The sequence below is a fragment of the Periplaneta americana genome, chromosome 15 (genome assembly GCF_040183065.1).
Source record: "Periplaneta americana isolate PAMFEO1 chromosome 15, P.americana_PAMFEO1_priV1, whole genome shotgun sequence".
Lineage (NCBI taxonomy): Eukaryota > Metazoa > Arthropoda > Insecta > Blattodea > Blattidae > Periplaneta > Periplaneta americana.
Window position 1 is genome coordinate 45,292,083 of NC_091131.1, and position 21,641 is coordinate 45,313,723.

General features: G+C 36.3%; 1 protein-coding gene across 7 annotated transcripts in view; it reads right to left on the reverse strand.

The window, feature by feature from the left end:
* The window catches only part of LOC138714845 (peroxisomal acyl-coenzyme A oxidase 3-like), a 56,105-nt gene that overhangs the window by 31,761 nt on the left and 2,703 nt on the right, over positions 1-21,641 (reverse strand). For 2 of the 7 annotated variants that reach the window (XM_069847035.1, XM_069847034.1), the window contains exons 1-6: positions 9,800-11,494; positions 9,398-9,555; positions 7,093-7,251; positions 2,765-2,911; positions 1,476-1,623; positions 472-762 (exon numbers count right to left, since the gene is read on the reverse strand). In XM_069847035.1, the coding sequence (XP_069703136.1) occupies positions 472-762; positions 1,476-1,623; positions 2,765-2,911; positions 7,093-7,251; positions 9,398-9,555; positions 9,800-9,806 (910 nt within the window). In that variant the 5' untranslated portion in view covers positions 9,807-11,494. Of the gene's footprint in view, positions 1-471; positions 763-1,475; positions 1,624-2,764; positions 2,912-7,092; positions 7,252-9,397; positions 9,556-9,799; positions 11,495-11,561; positions 11,709-14,825; positions 15,152-17,412; positions 17,565-21,641 lie in introns of those variants that run through there. The other 5 variants (XM_069847037.1, XM_069847039.1, XM_069847040.1 and 2 more) reach the window with 4 other exon arrangements.

Genomic DNA, 21,641 nt, shown 5'->3' on the forward strand with positions numbered 1-21,641 from the left:
ACTAAGTAATAGAAGAAGAATTTCAGGATGCCAAAAAATGAAATGGACGACATGTATCAGTATGATGACGACGACGACAGTGGTGATGGTGGTGGTAGTAGTAGCAGTAGTAAAAAGGGGGGGTATGCAACAGCGTAGTACTTAAGGCACTATGCTCCAAACCCAAAGGTAGTAGGTTTGATTTCCGATGTGGTCATGAATTTTTCCAAATGACCTAATCCTCCTGGTTGCACTATGACCTTGAGGTGGATTCAGCCTCTCAAAGAAGTGAGTACTAGGGAGTGTACTTCTGGAGATAAGCATGGTAAGCATGTAGGACTGATATCCTTACTGCTACCAAAGCTGACTGTTTGCCTTAAAACTCTCGGGATCCTATGGATGTCCATAGCATGCAACTTTAATGAGTAATAGGTTAATATGTAGGTGATCTTAGTTGTAAGGGCAGTATACTATAAATAGTTAGATTCTTACCCATTTTCTTTTTTGGATCCTTTATAGGACTAACATATTTTCCTTCTGGATTGACATCTCCACTTCTGTTTAATAGATTTTCCCGTGGAATTCTATAGTGATTGAACATGATAAATCCATTGTCAACTCCATTCAAACCTATTTTCTCGCCCAAATCTCCGATAATGACGCCAGGAATGGTTAAGAGAGTTGAAGTGCTCCTTATGGGGACCACAAATGTATGCAGGCCATGATCTTCCCCATCAGCAGTGATTAGTTTGGCATAAACAACAGCATGTGTGGCACATTTCCCTGAAATTAAACATAGTACTCTAATGAACATCAGATGATAACAGTACAATTAATAAGAAATATTATGTACATTAACATTCCAAAATTTCTGTTTTGCTTTTTGTTTCTCGTTACAAAAAATATTAGGAATTAGATTGACTATGTCACTAGAGCAACAGTCTGCAGATTAAAAAAGCTCCGTGAAAGCGAATGAGAAAAGCAAACATTTTAAGTTATGTGGTTACTTGGGTAGACAAAACTTCCTTGTACCCCATATAACAAAGTTTTATGGAGGAAATCTTTGTAACATTAAAAATCAGCACTGATTGGCATACAATTCCCTTCTCATATATACAGGTTGTAGTGGTTACAGGAAGAAATTACAATAAGAAAATAAAATAAATAATAATAAATTAGGCTGCATATGTTCTGAAACATGCTCTAAACGCTCTTTCGAAATTTGTGTGGAATGGGGAGCAGCAAAATGATGACTATGAGTTAACTTTGGGGAAGAAGGAGTGTACTAGCACAATGAAGATCCTTCACTAGCACCATCACTGATGAAGACAGGTTTTACTCGCAACAAGTTCGACAATAGCTCTTACTCTTAGTTTCAATCAGCCTCCTATAGAACTAATTATTGGGTCTTTCTCACCAATTCACCTCGTGATAGTGATGAGGTCCAGAAAGCATGTAACGATTATGAACAAAACAGAGAAAAATGCTTTACATACCTAAGCCACCAACCCAACATTTTGCAGCTTCAAAATCCGGAGTGTGTAGAACAAACTCCTGAGTTTCAGAGTCATAAGTAGCAGTTGTTCTCATGTCTTTTGTATTAGTACCATGAGAGATTTCTGTCAGTGCAAAACAACCGCTAATCTGCAGGAATAACAAATATAAGATCATGTGAAGTTACTGTAACACTAAGTGTAAAGTATTACTTCAGACTAAAATAAAATACTGGGTGTTCATTTCAAAATGTGTCATGATGTCACTGTTGTGAGTCAGCGATCTGAAGAGAGTTTCAGCTTTTATGTCAGAGAAGTTGCCTATTATTCAAGGTGTTCAATCTGAACTTGAGAACGTGTACGGTATAACTTGAACGTTGTAGCAACAGATGGCAGTCTGTAAAGTCTGTGTGCTACCATAATCTCTTTCGAACTGTGTTTTGCGCGGGCAAGTCGTACGCAGGGTATTTTTTATCATCGGCTGTGTACGGTAACATTCCACAACACAAATCAAATGCTGTGTCCATGTTGACCGTCGAAGTTAATGTCAACAAATACGTATCGTCTTAACCCTCTCGCCATATCCCAATATTAAGAAAAAACTCACCTCAGTAAGTGTTTCCAAACAGTTCACATTCCTGCCACTACCGCCGTTACCGTACATATTGGTACATACTCTTCAGAATGAACGCCGTAATTGCTAGGCAACTTCTCTGGCACATAGGTAATACACCTTTGCGGAAGTGTAGGAAGATTGAATTCTCTAGGCTCATCGGCTAGCCATATGATGGCATATAGCGAGCCATGACACACTTTGAACTGAACACGCAGTATATTGATGTTTATCATTATGGCAGATATTGTATACAGCTTATTCCTTCTTATCCATTATATTTTGTCCTTTCCTGTAAGAATATCTACATTATACATTTACATAATGTTTATTAGATTTTTAAGAGCACAAGTATATAATTATAATAAAAATACATTTTAGTCACTTCTTAAGAGTTACACAGAATACTACTCTTCTTACTCCTAGTCCCCAGATAGGAAATAAAGAGAAAATTTGAGATGTTTAATGAAGTGACGATGTAAGGAAAATGATGATAATAGTAGTTGATGATGAAGATAATGATGATAATATAATACATAACACGTACAATTTGATAGATCAACAAAACCTGGTCATAAGCACAGAAAATTTGTCTGCCTGGATAATATTAACAATAATTATAAAGATTTCAAGTTGTAAGAACGGAACACAAATACTGTATTCATTTTTAAATACTTACAGTGCCTTCTTCAATTGCTTCCACATATTTAATATGTCTCTGAGTTCCCATGCTAGTCACAGAATTTGGAAATATAGTGAAGTTTATGACGAATGTCAATGAAAGTGATGGACTAAGCTGAAATAGCACCTCACATAGCACAAATATCTGAAAAGAGAACAAAAAAGAGAAATCTGTGATTAAAAGTTATTGTTGTTCAGTCAACAATCCGAAGACAAGTCTGGACCACACAAGTGACACCAACAAGGCATCACTCATGAGGCATTAATATTAAATTCACCCATACAAAATGTATCTTTCCTACAATGGCTCAGATCTAATCGTGATCTAAATACAGATCTTGCAGTCCATGTAAGTCAGTTTTAAATTCAACTATTTTTTCCCCATGACACATATAAGACTGTATACTTATGCAATATCAGACGAAAATACATAGGTTCGAATCTAGATATACACCTAGAGATTGTTAGGTCTGCGGAGTAGACCTCACTATGAAATTGTTTAAATATGAATAAAAATATGCCTTTTTATAAATGTATAATTTTACGATAGTAATGCAATTTGATCTTAACAATATTTATAATTTAAAGATGGTCCTGCAGTACCTAATAACGTTAATAACAACTATCCAGCAATCATATTGACTATATATGAAAATCATAAAAGTGACCTGGCGCTGCTCACAAGGGAAGTATCACACCCCTCATGCCGAAACTTGTCTCGAAACTCTGGTGACATAACCGATGTCCTACGAAAATACCACGTGCAAAATATTAGCTGCCTGTTTTCACTGCAAGGCCCCGAAATAAACTCCAGAAATATGCATATAAGCAATAGGGAAGTGGATACTAGTCGCTACAGGTTGGAATGGACAGCCCTTCCTGTGTGCAAACCAGTGAAGCGGTGGCAACCAGCACAGCAAACAGAAGCACTTGAGTCAAGGTCAGTAATACAAGCGGACGGCTACAGGGTTAATGTTAAATGTATCCAGTATGATGTTGAGGGTTGTGTATGAAAGAAGAATTGTTGCAATGAGTTCCATGGAGCAAGACGTCAATTCGATTAATGTACTTGAATTCGCCACGAGTTATTCCCGTAAGAATATTGTTTCGTCTTCGGGAAACATAAACGTGAAAGAAAAGGAAATGGCCCAGTTCATTATTGAACTGATTGAAAATAGTTGTACAGGAGTGGACCGGTATGAGGAGACAACTCTCGATGTATGTGAAGGAAGTGATTATGATTCAAGTGATAGTAATACCGATCGTAAGACTCTTGCTCCTGCCACAGGTAATGTTGCAGGCCCGAGTTCGATATTCGAGTCAGACAGTGAGTCTCCAGAAGCCAGTGATACGAACAGTCAGTCCCCCTGCAAATCGTCCAGTTCAAGCTATGTCGCAACCCCTGTAAAAAAATGTAAATGTAGGTGTCAGTATGGACTACAAGAGGAAAGCTGTGAAATTCTGGCTGATCGAATGTGGTAAAAAGCGCCATTCAATATCATACATTCGCAGGAACTTCCGTCACGTTACATCAAAGCGACAACTATATTTACGGAAGAAACAGATGAAACATATAACGACACATTCCATAGAACATAAAGAACTTATGTATGAGAAACTATTTGCTCGTTTTGAACATGCTAAAAGACCATCGAATTGCTCCAGATTCCTCTTGATACTATGGGAAAAACCCAACCGCTTGATAAGTTCTCTTCCGGCAGTGGGAAGCCCTTTACTGCCGCTTATCAGAAAAAAATAGCAACGTGCGAAGTTATTCACACTGAAGTTTTTCATTGGAACGCCATAATTAAATTTTACAATCTTTTATCCATTTTCAATTTTCATCTCCACGATTCCGGGATGTGATAAGGTATTCTTTGTTTGCAAGTAGATACACCACAGAACGACATCCTGAATTTGTAGTACTCGTCAAATGTTGTCTTGAAACAATGAAAAAACAACGTTAAGAACAGTGTCACAAAGAACTGTTTTTTCTTGTGCATGGTGCCGAAAAGAATTGTTTTCAACATTCAATCAATACGAGTCACTTCTGTCTCTTGTTTATGCTTCAATGACACCATAGGACGCGAGAGAGTTTACTCCATTTAACACGCGCACTCCGCTCGCCAGTGAGACAGGGATGTCCAGCTGCGTTGCGTTATTGTCTGACCACAGAAGGATTCCAGCTTCGATTTTGGGGCCTTGCAGTGAAAACAGGCAGCTAATATTTTGCACGTGGTCTTTTCGTAGGACATCGGTTATGTCACCAGAGTTTCGAGGCAAGTTTCGGCAAGAGGGGTGTGATACTTCCCTTAGTCGAAAAATAGTAACCTCGAGCCACAAGGGCCCTCCAGGTCTGAAATATACCTCTGTCCTTAGTATCGCCTCCCCTTCTGCTAACAACGTCATATCATCAGCAAATCTTATGCATTTTATTCTTCTTCCTCCTACTATCACTCCTCCCATGTTCTGAAAACAGTTCTTCACCAAATTCTCCAAGTAGATGTTGAACAGGGTAGGTGATAAAGGTCATCCTTGTCGAGCTCCTCTCCCTATTTCACTTCCTTCAGACATTTCTTCTCCTACCCTGAGTTTGACTCGTTGTTTCAATAAAGATTACTGAACAGCCCTCTCTCTTTCCAATCCACACCTATTCCTAACCAGGGGCGTATTTTGCGGGCTACCAGCGGTAGCCCAAGGAAATTACAAAAGAAAAAGTTTATAATATAACATAATGTAATAATTTTGTATTATTAGTTTTACCATAGTAATTAAAATTAAAGTAATTGTTAGATATATTTTGTGTAATAATAGGGTCAGCGGTAGCCCAAACCCTTTAACCAGTATACGCCACTGTTCCTAAATCTGTCAGTTAGTTCCAATCCACTTTGTCAATATCTCCAAAATTATTGGCCGAATTTTGTTCATATTCAGTAACTGAAGTTTAAACAAGCCATCATTTGAGGTCAACAGCACATAAAGGCCATTATTGGTCCACTATTGGTGGCCAATGCATGTGACCACCACAGCTGATCCATTGTTCAGGGAATGTGAGTTTTAGGATGATGTATCACCTGATGGCTAAAATGTATAGGGGCTCTGTCATACGGAAAGAACATGCTCGTCCTTGCAGCTAAGGGAACTATAAGCTGCTATATCTCTATACCCACTGTGAACAGTGATGCCCTCAGACTATCTCAAAAGAGCGACATTTACAACCCCTTTGTAAGTGGTCAACAGTATGTAGTCATCTGTCATTCCTTCATACCATTTTCAATGCTTGTTATGCCAAACATTCAAATAGCTGTATCTCCAAACTCATTGAAAATTGGACATTTGTTTATATTAACTTTTTACTTAGAATGGTCCATCCTACCACACCTTAAAGTATTTATTATTCCTCCTGAATCACCCTGTATATACGTGATTAAATAATTGCAACAAACATTTCAAGTCTTTTATTTCCATTTATGTTAAAACTATCATTTTCGAGATATGTTCTTTGTATGTACAATAAACTGAAACTGATATCTGTAAAACAAACGTAGACATGCAAAAAAATTTCATAAAAGTTGAATTTAAACGTAACTGATTCTGTATAATGAAATCATTATCATTAGAAATAATAATGCATTTTTAGGTACCAGAAGAAATGGACGTTTCAACATGATTTCCCATAATTATGTCAAGGAACAGAGTAAGTTTTTCTCAAAGAGGAAGAAAAATTCCGTCTTACTAACTCCTTTAATTCGCTCTAGATAATATAAGGGAAGTCCCCAGACATTAAAGAGTGAGTGAAAAAACAATATATTATGAATATTTATTTCTTTGTGATCCGGTTTTGTAACCTGCATTTCTATCTGTTCACCAGGTAGGAAATTTTGTAGGTGTGTTACAGCTGGCTGGTGAATATTGCCACCCTCGATTTTTTATCATCCTGACAAAATTATCACCCTGGATAGGGTTTAAACTTGCGACTCTTAGATTTAATGACAAGCATGATAACCATTCAACCATGATAAGAACATCAGAGTCACTCAGATTTTCCTGAGGGTGAAGTGAGGTATGTACAATGGAGGACATAATTGTTGAGCGGACGAAAATGTTTTGAAATCTGTAGCGAAGCCCATAAGAGGCTAAGTTTTAATTCCTCCTCAGCATAGATATGTAATATTCAAATAGAAAAGGGAAGCGAATTTCTCGTCAACGTATTAACCGAAGCTTTTGGCTCGGAGCATGCGCAGTGTGACATTCTTTGACTTAGAAAATGTTTGGGTTGCTCAACTATTATGTCCCTCATTGTTCAATTACTGGTTTCATTCTGACCTTCCTTGGATCATCTATGAAATCCCCAATAGGAAGGAGGTCGTACTGCTTCAGTCGGTACATTTGTTTTGCTGCCAGGTGTCTTTCTTCATCAAGAGTGAGCTTTGTCTGTGGGTGTTGGAACAGTGGATCTGCCTCCAGAGTCTTCCATACTTTCAACTTAAACAGTTAATACACACTAGTTATGAAGACAAAATTTTATTAATCTAAATAATTGAAAAAACAAAAACGTATATGAAAATATAAGTTACATACCAACAACAACGTACCATAATATGAATTTCAAATTCTCGACTATTAACTTCAAGCACAGAAGCAGAGAAATTTACAATATACCATTTTCCAATTGCAAAATGCGAGAATGCTGCAGTCCCGCCACCTTGGCGAGGTTGTGTCGCTGCAGTGTGAGTGGATTCATATTCCGCTGTACTCACAATAATTCGCGTCGATTTCGCTTTTGCTCCCGCATTTCACGTTGGTGTGAGCAGACCTTAATACTTTGTTTATTAATGTTCTCTTTATTGTACTTCCAAGGCGTTGGGATTTATGTAGTTTATTTTCAGTACGATTAATTTTCGAGTAAAAAACAATGCATTCAAATAGTTGGAATTGTTCATCTCTTCAATTATTTTATTATCTAACAACTGTCTCAGTTTTCACAGCATTACACGAAGCTTTGACTCATTCAATATCACTAGACCTCGGACTTTTAGGTCCTAAAAATCTTAAATTAGGTACCTAAAACAGGTTCTATCACAAATCAAAATAGGTTCTAAAATTACAAAAATAGGTGAACAAAAAATGACATTATTTCATTTCCCATTACAAATTAGCCGAAACATTTTACATTATTTCATTGTACATGTCCATAATTAGAGCCAGAGTAAACAACTAACACCTTTTCTAAGTTTTCCATTGAGAAACTGCATCACTTCTCAGATAACACTATCTTATATGCCGAAAATCAACTGATAATATCAGAGCATTTTTAATGTTGGTATTAGATGCAAGGGAACAGCACATTCATGTTCAGGTGTTTTGCCAGCCAAGAAGTCAACAACTGTGCGGAGAACTGTCAGTCCTGGATTTTTTTGAAGCAATGATTTGAGTTTTTCAGAAACTTTTTCACCAACATAACCAGGAACCAAGTTGATTTTTTCTGTCACCTCTTATATCAATCCCAGTTGTGTGTAGACCGGTTTTCCTGAAGACTCTAGAGCATTAATAATGGGGACCAGAAATACATAATATAATTTGATGAATGCAATATCCCCGGCAATTGTTCAGTCCTGCAGAAGTTTTTTAGCTGAATACTCACTGCATCCTCCCCCAGTTTCAAAACAAAGTTCTTAATGTCCTCCAAATGCTTGCTGTAATATTCCACGGCCTGTAACCATGTTCCCCATTGGGTAAGAATAGGTTCTGGTGGAAGTGGCACATTGGGATGTTGCTCTCGAAATAATTGAATCCTCGTAGTTGCTTTAATAAAAACATTTTTAAATGTGGCAACCAGCTTATTCACTTGTGGATATTCAAGCCGTATCGTCTCAAAAATTGGGAAATGTAAAATTAGGTAAAAATAGTTTCTAACGTGAAATTAGGTATTTTTAGGTTGTATAGGACCACCATTTTCGAACATATATTTCCATAATTCGTATATATACAACTTTCCTTTTGTATATATCATGAGGGACAAAACAGGTTTTTACCTAAAATCCGAGGTCTAAATATCACATATAAGATATACTCCTTTTTAAGATCCATTTTCAAAGAAGAAAAGTGCGTCTTATACGTCAGAAAATACGGTAATAAAATGACTGATAGCAAAGAGATGCAATTTAGTAACATTTGAAATGCACATAAGAAATTTTTTTCTGATATGGAAAATATAAAATAATATTAACTGTACTGTACTACAACATTGCAAATCACTGATTAACTTTATATCTTCTTTATTATGTTAATATGAGGAAATTACCTGGCAGACTAGTTTCGAAGTGATATTCTTCACTGTCCAAAGTCTAGTGAAGTTCTTGCACTATCTTCTGATTTCCTGTTGAGATGAGGTGTGTTCATGATTGTGTCGAAAAGGGTGTGCATTTTGAAATTGAGTTGAGTGTTCAGGATGTGCTGGGGGTATGTTTTTGCATGTTTGTAAATTTCATATTGTTCTAGGGTGCCAAGATAATTTCCTCATATTAATACAGTAAAGCAGATATAAAGTTAATCAGTGATTATATAAATGTTAAAAGTGTATATAGAACAATGAAGAATATTGTAAATATTTACTGTTGGATTCTCACACCTTAAATTCAGCAAGAGATTCATCTTCTAGAAACACTCTCAGTTTCTTCCAGTCGAAGGATGCTTTTTTTCTGTACACATCAAGTGGCCCAGGTGAGAAATCTGGCAAATGTTCCATTACCCCCATCGTGGTTGCTTCACTGGTTAAACAATTTAAATCTAGAGAAAAGAAAGAAAAATGACAAACTTCCGGCAATGTACACAGACTTAAGGAGACATACAACTGGTTTACCAATTCATCTGTAGCTAGGGTACATCAAACCATATATAGGAAATGTACTTACTGCTCAAATGAATTAAAGGGACGAGTTTTTTAAATTTATTTTATATTTAACAATGAAAATGTAGGATGTTGTCCTTGATACAGCATGAACTTCAAATTCTATATTTATTAAGAAATTACTTTTCATGGGGTCCCGCGCTGTGGCGTTGCGGTCTAAGGCATCCTGCCTAGGACTCGCATTACAGAATGCGCGCTGGTTCGAGTCCTCATGGGGGAAGAAATTTTCTCATGAAATTTTGGCCAGTGTATGGGACTGGTGCCCACCCAGCATCGTGATGCACTTGGGGAGCTACGATAGGTAGCGAAATCCGGTTGCGAATGCCAGCTATAACGGCTGGGGGGATCATCGTGCTAACCACACAAAACCTCCATTCTGGTTGGATGATCGTCCACCTCTGCTTTGACATGTGGGCGTGAGGCCAGCATGCAGCTGGTCGGTCTAGGCCCTTCACTGGCTGTAGCGCCATGGATTATTACTTTTCATGGGCATTTATAAACAAATAAGTGGTCAACAATAGTAATCTTTCTTGACACTGCACAAAACGAAGTGAGAAATCTCTTTCTTCAGCCTTACAATCAGAGTCCTCAGGTTCTCTACAGCGGCTTAATACCTTGTCTGCCCTCCACGAGCACAAATTACAGCTTGGCATCCATGAGACAAGCTCTGCACAAGCTTCCGAATGTTCATTTGGTGTACAGGGTGTCCGAGACATCTCCGTACCCCTATATTATTGATCACTACATACAGTATGTATAAACTGAAAGTACTTATATGAACAAATTATGTATCCAGTAGGTTTTTATGTGCACTAGCGTGCTGTACACAGAGATCTATGTGTGTTATATTGATAACACTAAATATAGGTACATGGTATATACAAATCCTTCACATGTTGCAGAATCTCAGGAGCTATGTTTCGAAAGTCTTCTTCCACACTTTCGCGCAATTCTTTATTTGTCCTGTGCCAACGTTGAGAGACACGAACTTCATTATTTCCCACAATGACTTGTCTGGTGTAGTGAAGTCCGAGCTTCATGGGGGTCATTTCAATGGTGCTGGAGATGTTGCTAATCCACGCCCAATTCTGCAGTCTGGAAATTGTTTATCAAGGAATTCACGCACCTGAATAGCAAAATGGGCCTGTCTTGCTGAAACCATACATGATCCACGATTCCCTTTCCTTTCAGCTGAGATATTAACCATGTTTGCAACATGTGCAAATAAAAATGTCCATTCACACTCTCTTAAAAAAATTACGGTCCGAGCAGGTCTCGTGATGTCATTCCAGCCCATATCATGACATGAGATGGGTTCTTTTCCAACTCTTACACATAATGTGGATTTTCTTTAGACCAGAAAATAAAATTCCTCCTGCGTGAACTGCGATATATCACACATTCATAGGAAAATAATACTCTTGTGCGAGACAAGGCATTTGAAAATTGTACCAGCAAAGCATGGCAAGCTGCAGCTGCAACTCGCTGCTTCATGTCACAACTGAACTGCTGACAGTGTTCTCAGTGACTTCTCGGACACACTGTATATATCTTCAATCTTCATTTAGTGCCACACTGCACACTCTTGGAGGTCCTGTGGGCCTCGAGGATGTCTACAGATGAGTTTTTCATGCATATCCTTTAGGTGTTCAATGAAATTTAAATCTGGACTCACTGCTGGCCTACCCATTATATTAATTTCATGTGCATTGAGGAAGTTCATGGAGATGGCAGCAGCATGGGGTCTTACATTGTCACGCATCAACAAAAAGTCAGCACCCATACATCCACTGCAGGCACAACATGTTGTTCCAATATATTTTTAATATAACCAATTGCATTTAGCCTACCTGGGACGATGGTGAAGGCAGTTTTGTTTTCTAACCTGATGTCGCCCCAGACTATAATTGGGCCACAACCAAATCTGTCAAGTTTCCTGAATATTTGGTGGACGTCTTCAGACACCTAGTTGTCCATCAAATGAAGTCAGGGAGAACCTCGTTTCTTCTGTGAATAGTACTCACCTCCAATGCTGAAATTGCCAATTTACATATTTCAGAGCTATTCTTAACCATGCTTGCTTGTTATGAAGAGCACACAGAGAGCTCTAAAATTATAATTAATTGGTTAACTAGCGGACTTACTCGTGTTAATTATGTAAGTGGAGTCAAATAGTGTGTGTATACTGAAATTGATCTGTGTGTTGAGAATTTGATAGGGGTGTGTTTGTATATTTCGTACTGTTCTAGTGTGTTGAGTTCTTGGTTCTTGGGTTGGATGTGTAGGATTTCCATGTTCGCATTTGACTCCACTCTTCAACACCTTTCAACAATCAAACACACCCACATAACAGGCAGAGAAGTTCGAGATGACGCCGAGATCTAGTAGGCTCTGAGGATGGTGCGTGAAGCACTGAAACAGCTGTAAGCCACACAAACTTATATAATTAACACGAGTAAGTCCACTAGTTAACCAATTCATTATATTCAAGTGTTAAAAGTAGTGTATGCAAGATTCAAAATGGATTATCTAAAATTATGTTCTCTCAATCTATTCCTGATCTTTTCAAATACAATTCAAATTAGGCACAGGTGCCTAAAATTTTCTTCATCCAAATTTCGTGAAACTGTTTTAAGTGTAATTTACACTTTTACACTTAAAGAAAGAACTGCTGAAAACTGAACTATTGCTTTTGCACGAGAGACAAAAATTCCTGAATTTAAAAATCTGATTATGTACTGTGCAGATAATTATGGAATAGAATGAGCTTGGAACTGAATTTAAGTAACTTAAAAAGTGTAATAATCATTTAACTTTTTTTTCAATATATTAAATTTGTGCAGCAGTGTTTATACTTTAATATTTCGAAAGTCATTACTTCATTAATTTAATTATTGTCATTTTTAGATATATCGGTAACAACTTTTCTTAGTACTGGTAATTGCTTCATAGTTTAAGACAATCTAACACTGAGCATAAAGTAACAATGCAGCTTCTCTTATTGCTGTGCATGAAGTAATAATGTTAAAGTTTTGGTTTACCGTACTTAAATATTCCTAATCAGTTCACTTTAGCCTTAACAAAGAGGGCTATGATAAATAGTTGTCTTGGCCTTAACCAGATATAATCAACTTTCATAGAAGTTTTGGTGTTACAGGAAACAAGAAGGGAGGGTTGTCCAGTTTCATGAAATTCTCCCATGAAATTAATAATGCCGGTGCAGCCGCTACATCTTCACGACACAGATATTTTAATTCCATAGCATCTTTGTGTTTTTGGGTTTGTCTTTACTGCAGTATTTAATTACTCTTGTCTGCCATTCAAAATAATTGTATGTTCATGTTGTCTGCCATTCAAAATAACTACAGTGCAGTTGTGTCACGCTTGATCTGAAGAATGCGGAAAGATCCCAACTGCTGATTGCTTCATGCTTTAAGGCTGCACGAGTCTGTATGTTACCAGTCGTTGCCATAGCTTAGCATAGTCTTGGATGTTAGTGATAGAACAGTGTGCTTATGTACTTCTTTTAAATACGTTGGAAGTGTGTGTGCTGTGCATTAAATTAGTTGTTTAGATAATTCAAATGCCGGCTGAAAAGTTTACTCTACAACAGTGAATATTTATGTACGAAACTTACATCAAAACACATTCATGCCGACAAGTGTGTAGGCAATTTGTAGAAAAATTTCCTGATATTCGCCTCCAAATAGAGGTACAGTTCGAAACCTTGTCATTAGATTAAGAGAAAAAGGATCGCTTAACTCGTAAAATTCGTAGGCCAAAACGAAGGGTTCTAACAGAAGCAAAACTTGATATCGGTGCATCACTTGAACATTCTCCTAATAAATCTTTTCATCGTGTTGCACAAGAAGTAGGCATATCAAAAACTTCTGCCCATATGGCTGCTAAACTTTTAAAATTGAAACTTTACAGAGTTACTGTAGTCCAAGAATAAAATTATTGCCGCATGACAACGAAAGTAGAGTGAATTTCTGTAATTGGGTTTTACAAAACATTGTTGACAGCACTGTTGATCCAAATTTAATAATTTTCTCTGATGAGGCATGGTTTCATTTACGTGGTTATGTATGTTCACAGAACAATAGATCTGGTGCACAGAAAATCCACGATTATTTAACGAAGTTCCCCTGCATGATGAAAAGATTGGTATGTGGTGTGTCATAACAGCAAATTGAGTAATAGGACCGATATTTTTTTAAGCTGCTGTAAATTCAGAGAAGTATCGTACGCAAATACTCGTGCAGTTTTTTCAACAATTATGATAATGAGAGACAACATGCATAATTTCAACAAGATTCTGCTACAGCCTATAGAGCAGATGCTTCTTTGAAGGCTATATGGGAGATTTTCGATGACAGAATTATTTCTACAGGATTATGGCCTGCACGTTCGCCAGATCTTACCGCGTGCGATTATTGAGTCTATACAGATAACTCACACACCATCAAAGAACTGAAAGACAATATAAGAACAGAAATTAGAAGGATAACGAAAGAAGAACTTTTGCGTATGAATTCAAATTTCATCATAAGATATCGGAAATGTCTGAATGCTAATGGACACCAGTTTCAGCAACTACTGTAACACAGGTTAGTGAAATAAAATCATGATTATGTGCATGCCATTAATTAATGAAAGTTATGTGACTGGAATACGCCGGAGATTATGGATCTAAAATGCAGTGTTTTATCTCGCGCTCTATAGACTTGCGCTTGAGAAATAGTACCGAAATAATAAAAGTATTATTGATAAAATACTGCGTAATTTATTATAGAAAAGAAGTGAAATTATGGTTTGAACTTCCATACAATTACCGTTTTACAACTTGAGATGATTCAGACTGTTATAAAATCCGGTAAATAGGCCTACAAAGAATTCGCTGAAATATGTAAGCCTACTGCAATATTCTATTCTACGATTGTAATGTATTAATTATTCTGTAGAGTAATATTGTCATTTTTGTTCTCGAGTTGTAAAACAACACGATGAAGTGATCTACTGTACCCGTATCTTATCAAATTATTACAATTTCAAAACGGTGTCTATCAGTTCTATATCGAATAATAATATATAAGCAGCACAATATACGTTTATCCCACGGTGGTACGTAATAATAAAAAAGATTCACCTCAAATGCTCGCAATGTTGAACTACTTCTCTTCAAAATCTCATCATTCAACGCATTTTTCACAAGACACATTTAACAATGGACTGCAGTCGATTTCATCACAATCCAATCAAATTTAATGAATTTTAACACAAAACAAAGTCAATCATTAACTCCGATGATTGCACGCAACATAACCTTCTCTTTTTTTTTTTAAGGTAGGGCAAAGAAAGACAAGGATTTAGAAGCCTTGGGGCAAAGACAGGTTTCTGTCCAATGTTGCCAAATTATCACTATTACTAGTACTAAAATATCACAACATTTTTTGCAATAGTAAACTCGAGTTGTCCCTGCTTATGCCCTTCTTGCACGAACTTCTTAAATAATAGAGCTTACGCTCCTTGACAAGCAACTACTACGTAACTCAAAAAGTATTACGGAAATAAAACAAGGCTTATCTATGGAATTGAGTGAATAGTTACAAAGGCGACCGTTCTCTTCTGTTAAAGTGTCAGTCTTCAGTTTGAAACCAGTGAGGGCTATATTTCCTGAGTTTGGGTCCCGAAATTTAATTATTCCTTATTACAGTTATAATGGAATTGCTGGAAAAATCTAAAAACATGTATACAAAATGAACCTCTCCCTTTAAATCTCAGTCTATAGTTTGAACCCAGTAACAACTACATTTTCTGAGTTCGAGCCTCGAAATTTAATTATTCATTATTATTTTTTATTACAGTTATAATGGAATTGCTGGAAAAATCTAAAAAACACCTGTCTATAGTCTGAACCCAGTGACGGCTATATTTCCTGAGTTAGAGTCCCGAAATTTAATTATTCTTTATTATAATGGAATTGCTGAAAAATTTAAAAGCATCCTACACAATGAACCTCTCCATTAAATAGGTATCAGTCTATAGTTTTTTTTTTTTTTTTACTAAACACAAATATTTACACACTGAATAATAAATTTTACAGGAGATTGATTAATAGTGACCCTATAAAAATAGCACTTTGTTAAAAAGAATTATAACATTATTAATTAAATGGGGGAACAGCTATTAGCACAATCAGTCTCAGGCTGAAAAATGGCTATGAGAGAGATTACGGGTGGAAATGATTGCTACCTTTGTGCTGACGATTAATTACATCAGTCACTGAAAGCTTCATCCTTAATACTGGGTACCAGGCGAGCCATGTGTCAAGTTTAGTCCTATCAATCTCCCAGGTGAGGGAAAAGTTTCGAGACCTGGCTGTGTGAGAGACTGAGGGTGGGCATGATTTTTATCCTCTCTCTAACAATTGGGTCCATTTCACTCCATTCTGTATGTAATGTGACTCGTGGTTTTCCACGCAGTCTGTCTTGCTTCATCCTTTATCTAATCATTTGATAAGGTGTATTTTGGAATATTTTGACGTAAATGCCATAATTGTGAACAATTGTTTAATTACAAAGAACTATTTGTCATTAAATTTAACTAATCATTTTTATGACTTTTTCACAACTCAAATGTTGTCATTCCTCCTCTCACCTCTGGTGTAGATAACTTATTGGAATTATGGTGATTTAGCTTCGAATTTTAGAATCAATGTCAACAGAAATTTTTTTTGGATAGGGTTCTGTTGAAAAATCCAGAGCAGCACTTTTCTCTCGCAGTAAGGTTAATTTTGTTGTTTTTATTTATCTTTTTTTTAATCCAACATACATGTAAGCAAGTGTACTAGGAAATGTCGTTCCTGCTTTTTAATTTTCTTCCTAAATACAGTGTCATTCAGTAACAGTAACGGTTGAGATGGTACCGGTAAAGTTCTTGTACTATATTTTGTCCAGTGCTAATGAGTTTGAGTAGCAATAGCGTAATTCCAACATTTCTTTTCAGTGTTGCATGAGAGACTTCTTGTTGAATACTCTTATTAATCACTTTATGATTTTCATATATTTTCAGTAGATAAAACTAATTATTGTTGTTGTAAAATTCGAGATAGTCCAGCACAGCATTCCACCAAACATTACTATAAAGGACTACTGTAATTTAGAAATTCAGCCTGGTGCATGTTCCTGAAGTACGGTACTTCACAACACTGGCCACGTATTTTGTAATGAATGCCGAGTGAAGATCACTACTAAAAAGATTGAAAACGAGAACAGAACAACTATATTTAACATATAAAGATAAATAAAGTACTAGTCATTCTGTCAGATTCCAAGGCTGCAATTTCATATCTGTAAGCTCTTTATTTTTTTCCCCAGTTGGGGGAGGTAATCTGAAGAAAGATTCTGCATTAATTTTATAAATTGGGTTGCTTCACACTTCTCAATGCAAAGTAAGTGCTAAATAGTCCTAATTCTTTTTTATTGTTAGGCCTATAGCAGAGGTGGTCCTAATAAAATATATTGTCCTACCACAGTCTAGTATATACAGTCACGAAGCTCAATACGTAGTAAATATCCATCCATAGATAGTTGCTCACCACTAGGATCGCTAATATCGCGTCATTACAGACAATGTGAATTAGTACCTGCACAGTCTATTGTTCCTAGCACCCTCACAACTCAAGCTTCGTGACTGTATATACTAGACTGTGGTCCTACCTAAAGGAATGTTACCTCCAGATGACTTTCACATTGTTTCGCTCAATTTGGAGAGAACATTGTCTACTGTTGTTCATGAAGAAACCCTGGAATTGGCTGATCAGGCAGTTGTGATAAGGATACTATTGATTACCCTGTTGAAGATAATGACTTGATTGCGATAAAACCTGAAAGGAACAAAAGAAATCATTATTCTCTATTTTCAATATCATGAAAACCTGAAAGTCGGTATAATTCAGTGACTCGGAACAAGATGATTGCAACAGAAAATATTGAATTTTTCAGAGATAAGTTTATTTACTTAAGATATTACATTAAACTAGGTTCAGTAACTGAGAATTAAATTTAGTTTCTTTTAACATACTCACCTGAGACACTAATATGCATAATCATAATACTAACAGTCATGGCTTATCTGGTGTTGCTTCATATTCATTATCATCATTTTCATTTATGAAGGAACATTTAGATTTAATGTTTCTTATAGATAGATATAATTTTCAGCTCATATCAGACCAAGAAAGTGATATGACTAAAGAAATATTAGTAAGTACATTCAGTACAGATGAAGAAGCCACTGACACAGAATGCGCATATAACAATGAATAACAGTCAACGAATTTTACTGTTAAAGCTAAAATATGTTTAAATTCAGTTATTCTTATAGCCGGATTTTATTATATAAAAGACATCCCAGGGAGAATGTAAAATATTTAGGATAATGTTGGATTAAACTACATCAATTTTACCTGATATAGCCCTACCTATATCCGAAATCTAATGGTTGGGAAGATTTTGAAAAAATGTTTAATACAAAAGTTGCTCGATTTATTTCAGATAACCAGAATAAAAAAAGTCCATCATTCCATTCAAAATATCACAGTTGATCCCAATGTGCCTCTTGAGTGGGGTCAAAAGAATTCTGTCCATAATGCAATCTAATGGAATTAAAAAAAAAAAAAAAAAAAGTCAGCATTTATAGTTTTATTGATCAATTTAAAGGAGCAGTCCGCGATAAAATTAAGTTGGCTTTAATCAAACACGTTTTTCAATCTAAGTAGAATGTAATTTACCGCATGTCAATGCGAGGCATGGTTCTTGAGTTACTGACTCTGCACAAAAACTTATGACGTCACAGCCACTGAACTGGTGTGATTGCATAGTAGACCGAGAACATCGGTGAGTGCAGCACAGCGGTTTGTATTGAAATAAATAATCTTCTCTCTCCATAGTGAACGTGAACATAATTTCGGACTTCATTATGATTGTGTGAAGTCATGTTTTGCTTTTCATTTAGTCATAAAACCAGCACATACCAATGTTGTGGTTTTATGTAGGCGTATTTTCTTTTATATGAACGATTTTGAACTACAGTAGACTAAACAGAAGAAATTGTATCGTAAAACAGTTTAAAATGCCGTGATGTGATTTTTCGTGTTCAGAGGGAACAACAAAAACAGAACATGTATTTCCGAACAGAGAAAAGTTACTGCAAAGATTTAAAACATGGGTGAAGAAAATCAACAGAAAAGGTTTTACACTATCATAAATTACTGTTGTGTGTTCCAGTCATTTCCGTGAAACTGATTTTGAAGAATCGTCTTTACTAAAAAGACGTTTAACAAAAGACAATAGAACTCCTATGAAAATTAAGAACACTTCTATCCCTTTCCTATTTTTGAAAGGAGAATCTCCCCAAGACAATTCTGATCTATGCGCTCCTCTGCTTATAAATGAAAGAAGGTCGTTGAAGAAGCAATAGCAAGTTGCAGTGATGCACCTATAGCTGAAAATATTGACGTGTGTGTAGTTCTTGATGAGGCTGAAAATTCACAGGAACCTAATATAAACAAAGCTGTGCAGTGTGAGATAGGGTGCGAGACGCTAAGAAATGTGTGTGTGAATCAGATGTGGGGGAGCAGAAACTGACTTAGAGACATATTTTCAAATAGAAGAAGAAACTTCAAATTCTAATTCGTCAGGTTCAGAGGACGCTGCACATAAAACAGAAAGTAAATTGGAAGTCAAGAAGTGTTTTTTTTTTCTGGTCAGCATTACAAATTTTGTTTTTCTTCTGTAATATTTTTCATTCCTCTTTTACAAATATTTGGTAGAAACAATAGGACCATTGCTGAAAGTTAATGCAGTGTGCCAGAATTGGGAGTGGAAGTCCTAACAGAGGTGAAGCATAGCAGTGAGTTCTGCATTATACTTGTGCGATGTAAGATACAAAGTGTTTGAAAAATTTTCAAAAACTTTACAACTATGTTTCATCGGCAAGACAACATTTTATAAAATAATTTCAAAATTCGTAGAACCAACAGTCAGATGTACTTATTTTCAGATTCATGAACAACTTATCAATTCCCTAAAAGATAAAAACGTGCGAATCGCGGTGATGGCCAATTTGACTCACCTAGTTACAGTGCAAAATATGTGACTTACAGTGTAATGGACCTCGATTCAGATAAGATTATAGACTTCGTAGTTCTGCAAAAAGGTCTAATTGTAGGCGAAGCAGCATGCAAAAAAGTTCTAGATCGCCTAAAAGAAAAAATGAACATTACCTTCTTTCTATCTGACCACCATAGAGAAATTAGGAAATTGATAAGGACCAAATATGAATGGATGGGCTATCAATTTGACATATGGCACATGGCAAAAAGCTTAAAGCCGCCGCACAAATGTGGAAAGAGAGCATCATAAATCACCTATGTGGTCTTGTGCTACATGTGAAGGTGATTCTGACGACTTAGAAGACAGATTCATTTCTGTATTAAATCATGTTTGTAATATACACGAATGGGGAAAACAGAGACATAATAAAAAATGTGCACACATTCACCCATACAATAGTGAGAGGGAATGGATCGAACCTGGATCCAGCGATTACAATGCTCTGAAAAAAAGTTGTATGTAACCCTGCCCTTTTAAAAGACCTAAATCAGACTAATCAATTTTGTCACACCAGCAAATTTGAATTATACCATAACGAGAGATTGCTTTCCACTCCTAAGAGAAAACACTTTCCATATGGTGGAATGGTAACAAGAACTATGATTGCGATAATGGACCATAATTACAACGTGAAAAGAGATGTAACTGGCTCCAGACTCCAGTACTCTAAAGCCACTAAACGATGGGTGAAAGACAAAACATACAGCTGGAAGAAAATGCGTGGAGAGAAGATACTTTACAGAAAAATGTCTTGGAATTAGTTCTGGTTATCAACTGCCGCAATTCGATGATCCACATGTTTTAGAGGTTCCCCCAAACATAGCTTCGTGCCTAAACCGTGCGACTCAACAACTATGACGCAATAGAATAATATAAACCATGTACTAATTTATTGTTGACGTGAGATAACCACGTATTTGCAGTCCATTCATAACGAATATTTCACGTCTCACATACATTCACTCATTCAGTGAAGGTGTTGAATTAGGTTATAATGGATCGACATATTAACCTTTTCAGTTTGAACCCTTACCAGACCCAAGTTGTTCTAATCACTATGAGTACGAAATTCAAAATGGGTAAGTTATTATTATTACAGTATATGCATGTGATAGGTCCTAAGTGTGTTAATATTAACTGACTCTAACGTATGAATATATATTTACTCGTTCTACGCTGTATGTCAAACGGAACTACAACGCAGTCTTATGAAGCAATCAGTGGTTATGACGTCAGAGCTTGCAACAAGACCTTTAATATTTCGCAAACTAAAAGGCGTAGAGCGATGCGACAAACGCCGTTTATCCAAGGATTACTTTGGTAAACATCCTATAATATAATCGAAATATGGAATTTTATCGCGGACTGCTCCTTTAAGAAAAACTAACTTGTAACACTTTATGTGGGCCACCCTGTATATACATTGGGTAATTATGTGATTCTGTTATAAACCTTTAAGGGTCATAGAGGTAATCAATATGATTTTTCATCTAGCAGCTCGTGGGTTTTATGTATCCCTTATAATAAAATGTTCTAACATGGGAGTAACTTTCAAATTGTTTACTGTCTCTACAGTTCTTTCTTATCCCATAACACATATCCTGTAGTTTTTCTCATGAGCTTGAGTTCTTTTTAAACATTGCTGTTTGAGAGTCTATGCTTCACTACCAGATAAAAGGGTTGGTTTGGCTAACACAATGTAGAATGTTATTCCACTATTTTGTTGGATAATGCAGATTTGAAAGTATTATTTAAGATTCCTTTTACATGTATAAATTTTGATGTTT